Genomic DNA, 16564 nt, shown 5'->3' with positions numbered 1-16564 from the left:
GCCACTTTGAGGTGTTTCGGATGAAGCGTTTTTCTCCACCAGCATCACTTAGTGATCTGGCCACTGTTCTGCAAGAGGAGTTGCTCAAAATCTCTCTGACCACTGTGCAGGACTTGTATCTGTCATTCCCAAGATGAATTGATGATGTATTGGCAACAAAAGGAGGCCCTACAACATACTAATGAATTATTATGCTCTAAAACCAGGTTTCTGTTTCACTGTCCCACACACACACACATTTGCGCATATATATATATATATATACTGCTTTTTAAACGCAAATTTCTAATCTCAAAAATCCAATCTCAGCAACTCAATGAATTTAGACGTATAGACATGGTTAAGATGATCTGCTGCAGTTCAAACCGAGTGTCAGAATTGGGACTAAAGGTGATTTAAGTGACTTGAACTTGGCATGGTTAGGGGTCTCAGACGGGCTGGTCCGAGTGTTTAAGAAAACTGTTGATCTACTGGGATTTCCACACACAACCATCTCTAGGGTTTACAGAAAATAGTCAAAAAAAAGAGAAAATTTGCAGTGATCAGCATTTCTGTGTGCGCAAATGCCTTGTTGATGCCAGAGGTCAGAGGAGAATGGCCAGACTGGTTCAAGCTGACAGAAAATCAACAGTAACTCAAATAACCACTCGTTACAGCCGAGGTATGCAGAAGAGGTATGCATTTTCTTGGCACACTTTGGGCCCATTAGTACCAAACTTCTTGAGCATCGCGTCAATGCCAAACCCAACTTGAGTATTGTCCATCGCTTTATGACCACAGTGTACCCATTATCTGATGGTTACTTCTAGCAAGATGTCATGTCATAAACTAGTAAGGTCTACCTAATAAAGTGGCCGGTTTGTGTGTGTGTGTGTATATGTGTGTGTGTGTGTGTGTATATATATATATATATATATATATATATATATATATATATATATATATATATATATATATATATATATATATATATATATATATATATAAATATATATATATATATAAATATCTCAAAGCAATAAGGTCGAACTAATATGCTAAACTGTTGCAGCGCATGAATTAATCTTTAAAACATACGTGTCATTTTTTTTTTCCTCTCTCTATCCTTTCTTTTTTCTTTCAGCAGAACAGCTACCATCTCTACTAAAACTTGCGATCTTTGTTAGAGATGTGCAATTGGCTTCCTGTTGCAGGCATCCTTTTCTTTGAACCATGCTAAATGTAGAAGCATCCAAGGCTAAATCTGTAACTGCCATGCACATGCATTTCTCAACCTTTACACCGTCCTTTATTCTGTGCAGACAGGAGCATGCCGTACTATTTAAATTTTTATTGTTTTGATTTTTTTAAAAACGATTTGTTACCTGAGGTTGATGACCCATTCGTTGGCTTCCAGGGGTTTTCCCGGGTCGGCTTATTACAGTGTCTGCAGCAAATCTCCCTCTCCTCTTGAATCTTTGGCTTCCTGTGGAAAAAAAAAACGTATTTGAAGAAATCGGTCCATATTTTCCATTTGTAACTTGTGTTGATGATCTTTTCTGACTTTATTTGTGACTTCAAGTTCAAACTGAGTCACTGTGTTTTCCATTGGTGTGTTGTTTTTACCACTTGTTGATCTGGTCAGTTAACACCTGCAGGTTTAGTAACACTTTTGCAGCTGCGTTTCTACACGTTTTCGATCTGTTTGCTTAACCACAGCTAATTGTGACCAGACGGTAAAGGTCAGTAAGAAAACCACGCGCTTTCGGGTGCTGCTGCTGATTTCCCTGCTTAGATTCGTTGTATATCACATTTGCGGGTTTATATAGGACAAAATAACACTTCGTTTTTTGGACCCCTTTAGACATTTTATCATGCACTGTTAGTTTTTTATTTTAAACAAAAGTTGTCAACTGAACCGTTCCAAAACACAAAAGGTTTTAATATCTTCTTTTGAATAAAAATCAGCCGGTTACTTTAGAGAGAGTGAGTTTTCTCTTTTTTTTTAAGTAATTAATTGATTTTTACAGTGTCAGAAGTCATTATAGTATTACTAATATTTGGGTGAATTGTATGTAGTTAGAAACTCATCGCGTTTAAGGTCTGTTTTTTTTTTCTTCACTGCCTGATTGATATACGATAGAAAGTGAGTCTCGAAATGTACAAGAAGCACTGCATTAAATTCCATCTTTTTCACGCCATATCTTTAAAATATAAACATTTATTTTACCCCAATAAATTCAATGGAGTTTCTGCGCTAGTCTGCTTATCCTGACTGGTGGGTGCGTGCATCTCGTTTTACACTTCAACAACTAAATGAGCGGTGATGTCTATTTAACTGATTATATTTTAATGACATTACAAACATTAATGCTGTAACAGGAACCTTATTCAATTGGAAAATAGTAACATTAACTATTACAGTTTATCAGTATGGGAAGAAACACTAGCTGTGCATATACCCTATAGACATTCTGCTGACTGTAATAAGAGTACATTTAAACCACTTTGCATTTTTGAAAAGCTTTGGGCACAGATGAAAAACTTGACCAAAGGATTCCTATTCACACAAATCTACAAAAACAACTAAAAACATTACATTTTGCATGCCAAGCTATTAGAATGTGATGTCACGTTGTGGAAAAACACTACGCATATACGCAACTGTTGTTTTGGTTGTCAAAAACAGACTGAACGTGTAATATATACATGCATGCAATTAGGGCTGCACGATTCTGGCTAAAATGAAAATCATGATTTTTTGAGTTTAAATCAAGATCACGTTTTTCTCATGATACTGTAGATTGAAAATAAAGGTTAATATGAGTAGGCTATTATTATTGGTATTTCTCAAACATGGTAAAACAACAATAATAATATTAGGCCAATGTGCAGTATAGACTTGGAATGGTGCACTTGAATAGACTTTACTGTGCATTAACGACCACAACAAACTTAAAGTGATTACATCAGACACTATTCATAATTATAAAGTTGAACTGTTGTGTTTGAAACATATGCTTGTTCCTTTGTCATTAGCTATGTTTGCATTCACCTATTTTTATGTGCACTTTGGATATACGCATAGAAAAACGGTTGATGGAAATGGCAAGATGCGCATACATTTTGAAAATGCGCATAAACACTTGTGCATAGCTGAGTAGGATAAAGTTTTTATTTGATAAGAAAAGATGCGCATGAACTGCAAACACAACTGGAAACACTTTTACCGAAAGTCCAGTATGTGCATTAAAAAAAGTCATGTGATTCAGTTATAAGAGATCATGTTATGTTAAAAATGTGTGTGAATGGATAATCCAGCTAGCTGAGCACATTGTAAAACATCTGAAATGTTGTTTTGGTCATTTTAAAATTGAATATTATTATACCATTTTTTTCCACTGGTAAAATGAGACATTTATTATTATCAGATTACCTTTTGCATTTTATTCAATTTTATATTGACCTTATTCTTCAACGCGGAAGTGTGCTCGATTTTGCGATTTAGTTTCCTATGGGAGAAATGACTAGGAATAATAAACGCAAGAAAATGATCAAACTATTTGCTCTATAAACAAGCGGTTGCATGATTATACAGACAAAGTAGAATTATATAAGAAGAAAATGTCAGTTTGCAACATCAAGCAGCATAACAAGCTGTTTTTAATGTCTAAAAATGAATGGAAGTGAATGGGACCTGAAGTCTCGAGCCAAAAATATTCAAATGGCTGCACCCGCTCTTATGTGAAGAGTAAGATTAATAGGTTTGAGTAGTTTGTTTGCGCCATTAAAAAAAAGCATATCAAATGCTTGTCGTAATCATAACTTTAAAATGAGATATAATCATTTAAGCTTTCACTTTCACTGCCGAGTGCGCTCATGTCATGGCTGCCCTCACTCTGAGAAAACAAAAACCTACAATGCAAATCATACTTCCCGTGCGGCTACCAAATGATCACTCTGTGTAACAAACTGAGAGTTACTTACAACTTTACTACCTGTTATTCCAGCCTGATCTCAGGAGAAAACGTAAGTATTTTACGTTTTGCCAGTTTAGTGGCTAATTCGTACGAATTCGTACGAGTTCAGTCGTACGAAATGGTACGAATTTAAAAAGGAGGCATGGCACCTGACCCCACCCCTAACCCCAACCGTCATTGGGGGATAAGCAAATCGTACTAAATTGTACAAATTAGATCGTACGAATTCATACGAATAAGCCACTAAATGAAAAAGTTACGAATTGCCGTGAGATTGTGTTGGTTATTCACAACCTATGCAGTTTCTGTTCACATAGACCTAAATCGTGAGCATGCATATGTCCTCTTAAAAGAAAAGAAACAAACGCGTCAGCTCATGTGTGTTTTTGCTGCCGCAAATACATCACATTACATTGTGATGTGAATTATTCCTTATAAATACAGTATGTGGCACTTTTAACATCATTTGGAGGTATGTATTTAAAACAATTTGAAGACTTGTGCGACTGCCTTTATTCTTCTCTCGAACTAGAAAATATAATTAGCTGAATCAAAGAGATGCTGGATTCAGATCGTGTAGGGCAGGGGTCACCAAACTTGTTCCTGGAGGGCCGGTGTCCTGCAGATTTTAGCTCCAACCCTAATCAAACACACCTGAACAAGCTAATCAAGGTCTTACGAGGTATACTTGAAACACCCAGATAGGTGTGTTGAGGCAAGTTGTAGCTAAACCCTGAAGGGACACCGGCCCTTGCCCTCTAGGACCAAGATTGGTGACCCCTGGTGTAGGGGGTCGATTCGAGATGTTTATTTTTTTTTTTCGGTTAATTGTGCAGCCCTACATGCTATGGCACAGTTTTTTTCAAAATAGTTTTTTAGTTTGCACAAAGATAATGTTATTGCTTTTTAAGAGTTCACACTTAACTGATGATTGATAGTAAAGCGTGTTTGGCATGCTGTCCCGGGAGAGAGCCATGAGCTCAGAATCTCCCAGAGCCTAGAGCTCCCTCCTGTTTGAAGTTTGGAGTTTGAGCTCAGGTAGGTCTCGAGAACTCCCTTGCTTGTGAACGTGCTGAGATATATCTGGCTAAGAGTTGTCCTAAGATGCTATTTTGGAGTCCGCACAGAAACGCCGACCAGCTTGGTGAGGGGCTGGACTAGTGGCGTTCTTGTTGTGAGGCAACAGTGCTAATTAACGGGCCACTGCCCCGCCCAATCAGAAAAGGGGAGGAGTAGGGGTGGAAGGAGGGATTCTTCAAGACGAACAAGACTAAAGTGGAAAACTTTGGTTATTTATAGTGAGTCAGTATTCATCTGATTGGTGCAATATACGGAGCTGATGCGGTAAAAAGCTGTGTTCAGTAATAAGCACATGATCCTTTTGAAATTAGTTTATAAATAAACCACATAATATACACAACTTAATATGCAAAACTAAATTTTAAAGATTTAGCATTTGTACCCAAAATATTTAATTCAATCATTTAATTTATTCCATAGCACTAACCTTTAACTGCACAGTAAAAAGTGCATAAACCCCTTGCTTTTAAAGTGATTAGTTGGCTTTACATAAGTGAGTAAATCCACTGCCTTAAAATTATGTGCATAATTTAAAAAAATAGGTGAAGTCAACTTAACAGTTCCAAGTTAAAACAGGTTTAATTACTATATTTAGGTAACCCAATCAATTTTTACAGTTTGCTGAAAGTATGCTCAAGATGTAATGTTACCAGCGTGATGCTAACATGCATTTCAGTTACACGCTGCACTATTTGATCATAGTAACCTAAGAGCAATTCCATGCAAATGTCAACCTTGCCTTGAAAAACTTTTCAATAAAAAAGGCAAAACCAGTTCTAGGTTTTTTTGTGTAGGCTTATATTTAACAGTTCTGCAAAAAGACTCAAAAATGTTTCTGTTGATGTTTTCAAACAATTATATTTGATTCACTAAAGTCACACAAGTGGCAGTTTCACATCCGTCACATCCATAACAGAGAGATGTCACATCCATAACGAAGCTTTTTCCTCACAAATGCAAAAATGTCAAATAAAATTAAATCAATCGTTTTGTTCAAATCGAGAGCAACTCTTTTCGTTTTGATTAGCAATATTTTTCTTTTGGTTTGTGGAATTTAATTAACAGAATTTGTTGTATGTTGTATACTGTACTTTTATTTTTTATTTTTTTGGTCACATCCATAACACACGTTTATTTTCCTCATTTAAAATATGAAAAATGTTTGCAGATTGTTATTTTTCTGATCCCTTGAATCTGTGTTGACCAGTTTTGGAAAATAGACTATAAGAACATAGAAAATAAACAGATGTTTTAATATAATGTTAACATACACTTTCTCTGTGAATTTATGTTTTGAGTTTTTACCGCAAATATCACATTCAGATCGCGGGAAATGCTCTCAATATAAATGCCTTAAGCATAATATACTTAATTATTATAGTAAGCAAATCTAAACATTTTTAGAAGTGTTGCTTATACCCTTGTTGAAGAAAGTGCATCTGCATAACGTCTGCAGGAACTCTGTAACATTTTCAAAATAGAATCCCAAGATGCACCATTGTTAAAAAATAAGAAACGAGTCGGTGTGAAGTGAAAAAGTATGTTGATCTATAATGCACACGTTCAACAAAACAACACATGTGGACAGCACAAGTCATCATCTTATCAAATGCGCTGGTTTATCAAAAGATAAAGATCATTTTAGGCTTACATTACCTCCTGTAGGAACAAAGGTTTTGAATTCAGGTAGCAGGAAACAAGCAGAAAAGCAAACAGACAATGGTTTCCTCTGCTAGGAGGTAAAGTAAAGCAACCTGCAGCGTATGTACAGAGCGAAGGAATGATCATCCGATTTTACGCGATTCAGCTATGCTGTCTTATATGAACTATATTGAATGACATCATAATAAACACTTCTTGATTGTTTTACATGAAAGGTAATGTATTTGAGGCTAAAATGTTGTGTGAGTGGATACTGTTTGCCTGTAGGTGCATGCATAGGAAAAGAAATGCATGTGCATGAGCTTGTGGATGTTATAACTATGTATGTTTAGGAAAACAAGCATAAAGATAACTGTTTGAATGGGGCTCAGGTTTGGGTGTATGTTGAATTTTGGAGTGGAACAGACTTTGGCTAAAAATGATACTAAACATACTGCTCTGAGGGTGGAGATGACTGACTTTCATGTTTGCTTTTTTAAAGTCGGGGACAATTGGGGGGCTCCCCTCAGTTTCGGTCCTGATAGTAAGTATTGTGTTCCAAAACACTCCTCCGACTTATCCAGTATTTTGTGCATTTGATGTTTTTGTACTGGCTTAAATGCTTAAAAACGTGACTTACATTGACCGCAAGCACTACAAATCCACAGTATCAATCCATCTTCATAGTACATGATCTATCTAGCTATAAAAATTATAATAAATACATTTCAGTTATTAAAATATGCATTACTCCTTTCATAAATTGTGTTAAAAAATGCATTGTAATACAAGTGTAATTCTTCATGAAGTTTTTATCGAAGCCTTATTGTTTATCTTCTGCACGTGAACATTAGACCGTTATTAATTCCCCTCATTTTAATGGAGCCGGTTGAAAACTAATTCATGTAGGTGGAACAGGGGGCTGGTTGGGGAAAATGTGTCTGTTGGAAAGTACAGAAAGTAAGCATCTATACCACACGTCAAAACACATCTGACACACTTGACTGATATTCGTTTTCAAATTAAAAGTACTTTTATGTAAATGCATATTAAAACAGTTGCGTACAGTATGTAAATTGAATGCTTGCCCGTGAAGTTTTGCACGAAAACAGTTTTCAATTATTTTATCTAAATGGAAGCGTTGGTTTAGTACTTAAGATAAAAAAGTGACACTCGTTGTAACTTGGGACTGTTAAATTGACTTAACCTATGTTTTTTAATTATGTACATGGTTCATTTAAGTCAACTAATCCCTTTAAAAGCAATGGGTTTACTTGTCATCAGAAGCTGCAAGGAAACATGACCGGAGCAATGTATTTTAGGTTTTGCAAAAATCCCTCTGGAGGCGTGCATTTCCAATTAGCCTGAAAGGTGAGAGATAAAAATGTGTATTTTAAAAAAAAAAACTATTATTGCAGTCAGTGAAGGGTAAGAAGTCAACAAGAGTGCAGTGCACATGCAAAATCCTTCAGTGTGGTTTAAAAACCTTTTTAAGATTAATCTCACTTGAGAGTTTCAACATCCAAAAGGCAACGCTATATATATAAAAAAAATTTTATTCTAATAAATGAAACGTTCAACAATGACACACTGCTTTACAAATTGTAGTAAGTAAATAAAATGTATAAAAAAGCAGAAACATTAATTGTCAATGAAGACTTTGTGGTCTTTGCTTTTGGTTATAACTGTAAATGTGTTGTTGCATTGGTGAAATTGTGTTTACCAAGCTAATTTGTTTCCGCTGACATTAGCTAACAATAATGTGCTGCCTTTTTTCACAACGCAAAAAAAATTAGGAAAACGCACTGCATTTTTTCACAACGCAAACAAATTAATAAATTGTGCTGCCAATTTTTACAACACAAAAATATTAATAAAACGCGCTGCTTTTTTTCACAATGCAAACAAAATAAAACGCGCTGCAATTTTTTCACAACGCAAACAAATTAATAAAACGCACTGCTTTTTTTCACAACGCAAACAAAATAAAACGCACTGCATTTTTTCACAACGCAAACAAAATATAACGCGCTGCATTTTTTCACAACGCAAACAAATTAATAAAATGCACTGCATTTTTTCACAATGCAAACAAATTAACAAAACACGCTGCTTTTTTTCACAACGCAAACAAATAATAAAATGCGCTGCTTTTTTTAACAGCGAAAATAAATTAATAAAACGCGCTGCTTTTTTTTCACAACGCAAACAAATTAATAAAACGCGCTGCATTTTTTCACAACGCAAACAAATTAATAAAACGCGCTGCATTTTTTAACAGCGAAAATAAATTAATAAAACGCGATGCTTTTTTTCTCAACGCAAACAAATTAATAAAACGCGCTGCATTTTTTCACAACGCAAACAAATTAATAAAACGCGCTGCATTTTTTCACAACGCAAACAATAAAACGCGCTGCATTTTTTCACAACGCAAACAAATTATTAAAACGCCCTGCATTTTTTCACAACACAAACAAATTAATAAAACGCGCTGCTTTTTTTCACAACTCAAACAAATTAATAAAACGCGCTGCATTTTTTTCACAACTCAAACAAATTAATAAAACGCGCTGCTTTTTTTCACAACTCAAACAAATTAATAAAACGCGTTGCTTTTTTTCACAACGCAAACCATTAACAAAAACGCACTGCATTTCCTCACAACACAAAAAGAACGGAACACAAAGGAAAATTTTGTAGGGGGCCCAAAAACGTTTTAAACTATTAAAAATGTTAATAAAAGTCACTTTTTGAACTTTTTAAGGTTAAAAGTTGTTGAAAAAAAACTAAAAGTCCTATGAAGCAATTCAATAGCATAAATAAATGGCGAAAAAATAAAAACATGATTCACAAAATACATAAAATTGCTAACTTGCAGATATTTTTAACAGTGTATAATGTTGCATTATTTGAAGTCTTAACTTTTATACTACATACTCTTTTACCATTTGAAGCCATATATATGTATTTATATATATGTAAGTGTCATCTGCCTGTTTCTCACCTCTCTCGATCCTCCGTCATGGGCCCTGTTAGAGAAGCATTGATGGAGCCACTCTTTCCTTTTATGCCAGGAGTGAAAGGACTGTCTTGAGTCAGTGGAGAAGAGTGTATGAGAGAGTGATACGGGTGAAGTAACCCGGTGTAGCCCATGAGCGAGGAAGAGACCTGTGGCGGGAGCGAGCGGTGGAGAATGGGGTACATTGGCGTGGGATATGGATACGCTCGGAGAGAGTGGAAGGCCATTATTTCACTACAGTTCAACACCATGCTCCGATTTGGGTTAACCGGAGGCCAGCAAAGACGTGGAGTCTGAGACGGAGCTCCTGCAGAAATTAGGGTTTCTCTGGAGAAAATGGGAGACACGGGAGATACTGGAGAACAGGTCTTTTTTGGTGGTGAGTGGATCTGCCTCTTACGGTCTTTATTGATGGAAGAACGTTCTTCCGAAGAGCAATCGTGGTTTTCTTCTGTAGAGTGGTCTCTTTTGGACATTTGAGCGTACTTGTGTGTTTTTTCATCATGGGGTGACTTTGTGTTTGTTTTCGTTGGATTTTTGAGATGCGCTTGACACTGTTCCACCAAAGACTCGACTTCTAGATACTCCGCGCCCCTCAGCAGCTCCTCCAGGTCATCTTTGGGAACCTCCACCGATTCGCTATACACATAGTCTAGGATTTGCTTGAGAGTATGAGGAGAAACGCTCTCTATGGCGCAGCAGTATCCTGGATTTGGGTTATGCTGGTTTGTTAGTTGACGCCTGAGTCGTTTGCTTGCCAGCGCGAGGATCAGAGCATGGGCTTTAAAAGAAAGGCCCTCAACGGTGAGAAGTGTGTCACAAAGGGTGCCCGCCTGGCGAAGCTGCTCCGTCTGATGTAGAAACGGCACATGGTGAGGGTTATGAATGCGGATCATCTTCAGAGAGCAAAAGGTGTTGCTGATGTGAGATGATTGGGCTGAGAAATCTCATGACAACCTTTGGAGGGGGAAAAAAGACAGAGGTTAAATTTGTCATGGGACGGTGAGGAGTCATAGTAAGTGTGAAAGAGATAAAATAGACTAATAAAAAGCAATTAGTTAGTTTATTTAAAAGTGCCTTAAAAGCAACAAGTTGATTTTACTTAAAGTCAGTAAACCCATTGAATTAATTTTTATAATTATGCACACAGTTGATGTCAGAGTTATTAGCCCCGCTTTGATTTTTTTTTTTCTATTTTAAAAATTTCCGAAATTATATTTAATAGAGCAAGGAAATTTTCACGGTATATCTGATAATATTTTTTCTTCTGGAGTAAGTCTTATTTATTTGATGTCTGCTGGAATAAAAGCAGTTTTAAATTTTTTAAAAACATTTTAAGGTCAAAATTGTTAGCCCCTTTTAGCTATATATTTTTTCGATAGTCTACAGAACAAACCATCATTATACAATCACTTGTCTAATTACCCTAAGCTGCCTAGTTAACCTAATTAACCTAGTTAAGCCTTGTCTCTTTAAGCTGTATAGAAGTGTCTTGAAAAATATCTAGTCAAATATTATTTACTGTCATCATGGCAAAAAAAAAAAAAAAAAAAAAATTACACAACTAATTTGTTATACAGGTATGTGCATTACAACAATCTTTGCTACAATTCTTTTGAAATGTCACAGATAATTAAAATGTAAACATGGTATTTGGAAAAATACTAGACATTTAATAATTATTATAAGAACTGATAATAGATAAATGGTATATGTTTATATAAAATTAAAATAATAAGGTTAAATTATTTGATAAATGTAATATGCAAACAGCTATTGGCTTTCACTTGTTTATCTATTTAATTTTTAAACATATATTGGCTTGTCAATTTGACAGACTTCTTTAAATTCTTTTATAAAAATATTTATGCATCTGGGTTAAATATTAATTGTTTAGAAGTATAATCTACAAAATGCATCAAGAGTAAACCGAAATCTCATAAAATAAAAACAAAATTTGCTGAATAAAAAAAAACTAATAATTCGGAAAAAAAAGTGAAATTGATTCAAAAACTTTCTTCTGCTGAATACACACCAACATTAATAATGCAAAACTATATAACAGTTTTATGTAGATTGTGTCATAGCAGCTTCAGCCATAACAACATTTAAAAAGAAAAATTGTGAAACATTCCATCTAATCAGGCAGGCAGAAGAATAAAATGCTGGAACACTAAAAATTTATATGATCAATTATTCATGACAGCATAGTCATGACAGTTTTTAATTCATTATAAGTTAATCATGTTCTAACTTAATATAATAAGTTATAAAAGCTGTTTTAGGTTCGTTAAACATAATAATGGACTCATAAGGTTAATTTGATTTAGTTTACAAATTTAAGGCAACCAGGATTTTTTTTACAGCGTATAATTCTAGTTAAATTAAAACTGATTCACTTTAGTATAAATGAATGTTGAAATTCAGTTCAGTTTAATTCAGATCAGCGTAATGCAAATGTCACTGCTGAAAGCCAATTCACTGGAGAGCATCTGCACCGATGCGCAGCTCCACTAACCCAACCAAGCAACTCATAGATGACAGTGGCTAGAAACCAAAACTCCTTTGATCAATAAATCAATTGCCTTTTAGCTATTTATTTAAATGAATGCACTTACTGGCTATTAATTCAATCATTCATTTATTTATATATCCTACATAGATATGCATTTGGAAAAAGATCAGAATCAGAAAAAAAAACAAATAATCAATACTCCAACTTAAAATAGTTCTAGTTTGCTAAGCTCAGATGAAATGGTGTCATTTCAGGGCAAATGGTTCGGTGAGCAAATGATTCCAAGCTCTAAACTAGAAATTTACAGGCAAAATGTAGATTCTTAGCTGATATTATCAATTTGTACATGCGGCTAAATGATTAATCAAAGTTATTTTTTAACATTTTAATAAATGTTAATAGAGCACTTGGATATAACCCAGCTAACAGGAACTGTTCTGGTAATATTTTCTAAACATCATGTCAAGAAAAATTCCTCTAGTAATGTTAGAGTATTTATTTTAAGTTACCTTGCTTTTTAATGAATTTCTAAAAACATGGATTCAAAAGCTTTTGATTTTTGTAAATCATTCATGGAATGTTTTATTACTGCAAGGATTTATTTGGCATTATTTCTTACATTTTACTGTATGTAGGTTCAAACAAATGTTTAAAAATAACATTACTATAATGTTTGCAAAATAATTTAGCAAAGAATGTTTCCATTACCTATTGGAAGCACGAAACGTTTAAAACAATTGAATGCAAGTGAGTGTTATAGCATTATCAGAGCATTAGCAAAACATTCTTAGAACGTACTTTTATTACCTAGGAAGACCGATAGACTGAAAGAAAGACTGAAACACAGATAAGCCTAAAGACCTATATAGGCATTTGCAATATAGGTCATTTCACTTAATTTCAGAGATTGTGAAAGACAAATTCAGAAGAAGCGAGTAGGGTATTTTTCCAGCGTCACAACACCTCTATTCTACTTTCAGCCATCAAGCAAACAATCCAATTCACAAAATGAAACTCGAGCAATGTTTAATCATTTCTATCTCACAATACATTCACCCATGAACTGGAATTGCATTGTCTAGGTGCGACACCGACCGGAGGCGGACATGTCTGGCCATGTCAGACGGCAAGGGCCTTTCACATTTTGCATCACCTTTTGAAATTCTGTTGTGGAGCTTTTGCGATGAAGCCACAGACCTCTTCAGAATGTGAAACTCTGACTAATGCCGGTACGCTGAGACTCGTAACAGTTCAAGTTTGTTTGATCAACAACAACAGTATCAAAGCCGTACAGTAGGTCGGTTTAGATATGCATCTACTGTAGTCGCAGTGTGATGTGGTGTCTGGTGAAGCGTTTGATTACAGTACATCTCAGCTGCCTTTTAATTCCTCAAAATTACGCAGCGTCAAGAGTGCATAGTGAAAAATACTCAACCTCAATAAGGAACATGACTATTATGGAATAGGATAGATTGGAGAAATAGTCATCTTTAGACAGGCTCAAGTATCGCAATTGGCAGTGTTTATATATATATATTTATACATACACATGATCTATTGTCTGTTTTTGGAACGCAGCTGGCTATTGTGCAAAAAACGAAAGTTGCGATTTATCGAATGGTAACAAAACTTTGCTGATACGATCACTCCCCCTCATCGCAGACACAGCGGTGACGGATTATGTGGAACATACTGTACTGAGATGACGATGCTCAATGTCTAATTACTAGAACTGATGTTAAACTGGTTAAAAGTGAGACAGACGCACGCAACGGAGAACTGAAACAACTCAGTCTTAATATTGTAAAGCATACCTAACAGGTGCATGTAGATTCTTCATCAACAACAAATTATTTCTTGGTAACAAATCTTCACCTTGGAATTATAAGGTTCTGTTTTGAGTTATTGACATATTCTTATTAAATGACAACTTATTTACATTATTGGATGTTTTTTTTATAAGTTGTTTACATTTCAAGACTTTTTATTAAAGAAAACAATTGTTACACACGTACTGTTTGCTATAAGGAATGCAAAAACTTTGAAGCTCAATATCTCAAAATCATTCAGAACACAGATTGAACCTTATAATTTGAAGCTGACGAAAGTTTTTTTTATCGGGTTATTTGACTCCAAAAAAAAAGAAAGCCGCCATGATTTACTCCCTCCTGTCTTTCTGAATCTCAGTTAAACACTGAAGAACGCAAACGTTTTGTATAAAATGTCACACAATATTTAAACAACATGAAGACAGATTTGTCCATTTTTGGAAGAAATGAACGTTTAAAGTGGAGTAGTGGGTCAGAAAGATTTTCAAAATTGTCCTATGACGACAATAGGAGTGCTTTGATGAAAGGTCATGATCCACTTCAACTGTCGACTACCGTATACCTTTTACACAGAATTCGCAAGCTGATATAAAATAATTTAGCAGTTTTATTTTTGTAGTGTTAGCTTAAGCATGCATGCTTTTTTCCTCGGAAAATAATGTGTTGTCTCATGCTACGATATTATAATTCTGTCATAAATATATATGAGTCATATTCCCATAAGCGACACTGTAAACGCAGCGCATACAATGTGTCATCATTAATACAAATGTAATAATGAATATAAGATTATTAAACGCATTTACTTGCTTTAAGTTTTTGCTTAACGTAAGTGATAGAAAAAAAAACAACAAATCCAAGCAGATCTGCATCGGATACTTTTAGATGTAATCTATATATGTATAATAAAGTATAGTGTTTATGCTTAGAATATTCCTAATCAAAAATAGTCTAAATAAAATTATCAATAACTTTTCGAGCGTAGACATTCATATACAAACTTAAAAAAAAAACAGATGAAAGGTTAAACGATAAAAGTAGAATTGACAATGCCAAAAGAAATGCATTTATAAAAACGTTTTTATTTTCTAATAACGATTTATTTGTTTTACATCAAGTTCTATGTTCATTTACAGTGTGCAAACAAGCAGCGTCACAACAAAATGTATATATTTCTGTTCCTATTTCTTCACCCACTTCTTCTAAAACTGTTCAATTCTCATTTGAGCGTGAGAATAAGAAGACTGAAACTGTGAAAATGCGCTACGTAATTGCTATGCAATTTTGACTAAAATAGCTACAAGTTCTCTTGTAGCGCAAAAAGCAAATTGACTTACCTGCTGTGCAAGCCATTGAACATCTGAAGGTGTATTTAATCTGATACGCGGATTGCGCTCTGTCCTACCACCAAATCAAACCATTGTACAAAGCTACGATTACCAAAACTACTGTCCAACAGCAACCTATGACCGCTATCTATCAACAGCAGTGTCAGCCACTAGTAAAGAAGGCTTCTTCACAATGCAGGTGAAAACTTCAGAAATCTGCAAAAATGCACTGGTCAGGCCCACATAAAGAGACAAAGACGCAATCGAGAGAAAGAGGCCCATGAGTAACAGGGGAAAACCTGTCTGCAGTGACACATCCTCTCCGGGCCTGCTACAGTGAAGACCTCGTCACACAATCAGACACTTGCACGAAGGCTTCTGTAATCAAAAGATGTTTTTCCAGATATAGAAAGCACAGCATCTGCTGAAGGGGGGGAGGGCAAGATGTAGAGAGACAGCAGAGAAACGGCAAGAGGATGGAAAAGAAGAAGAACCTGACTTAAAGAAATGTTCAAAGACATACCTATGCGCTCAAGGTAAAGGCTGCGTCCTGCTGCGAGCAAGTCAACAGAGGTGCAAAAACACACATCGCCACCTCAGCCAGAGGTGTCATCGACCAGAGGAGGCCTACATGTGGGTGAGATTCAACAAGGCCAACTCTAAACTCTAACCTGCCCCTCCCCTTGATCATCAGCACTCTGTGATTGGCTTTCTTTTCATTTTTTTCTCCTTTCTTAAACCTGCTTTTTACTAGTAATTAGGTGCATCTGTGCTGTTGACTTGTTTGTCCATCAGACAAACAAGTGTAACAAAAGATAATGACAAGATCTGCTCAAACCTCTGGTTTGGCTTAAGGGTAATACTTTGGTAACACTAAAAATTAATATTAATTACATATTTTTAAATTGTGAGTAATATTTTATCTGATGTCTTAAGATATATAAAATAGGGAGAGACATTTAAATGTAGTGAAATTACCATGCAAATGCTGTAAAATGAAATTACTGGAGTATTTTAACAACATTTTAGTCTCTTTATCAAAATATTCTTGTGTTATTTTATGTTACTTGCGATTTCTTTCTGAAACTGAAACTTTTCACTTAGAAAGCAGCTGGGCTAATATGTAGTAATACTTTTTTAATTTATACAGAAAATTTACAGGTTAATTCCTGAAGGCAGTAAGACATCAA

At 35.1% G+C, this 16564-nt stretch overlaps 1 protein-coding gene across 2 annotated transcripts in view; it reads right to left on the bottom strand.

Moving 5' to 3' along the window:
• Positions 1-16009, bottom strand: part of zbtb32 (zinc finger and BTB domain containing 32) — a 35307-nt gene extending 19298 nt beyond the window's left edge. Inside the window, exons 1-3 of one of the 2 annotated variants that reach the window (XM_009291874.5) lie at positions 15898-16009; positions 9688-10659; positions 1365-1465 (exon numbers count right to left, since the gene is read on the bottom strand). In XM_009291874.5, coding sequence (XP_009290149.1) covers positions 1365-1465; positions 9688-10598 — 1012 coding nt within the window. In that variant the 5' untranslated portion in view covers positions 10599-10659; positions 15898-16009. Of the gene's footprint in view, positions 1-1364; positions 1466-9687; positions 10660-15383; positions 15761-15897 lie in introns of those variants that run through there. The other variant, XM_068213779.2, reaches the window with a different exon arrangement.
• Between the last annotated feature and the right edge of the window lie 555 nt (positions 16010-16564).

This window comes from Danio rerio, chromosome 15 (assembly GCF_049306965.1).
Source record: "Danio rerio strain Tuebingen ecotype United States chromosome 15, GRCz12tu, whole genome shotgun sequence".
Lineage (NCBI taxonomy): Eukaryota > Metazoa > Chordata > Actinopteri > Cypriniformes > Danionidae > Danio > Danio rerio.
The sequence above is the reverse complement of the archived record's forward strand: the minus strand, read 5'-3'. Positions and strand labels throughout refer to the sequence as shown.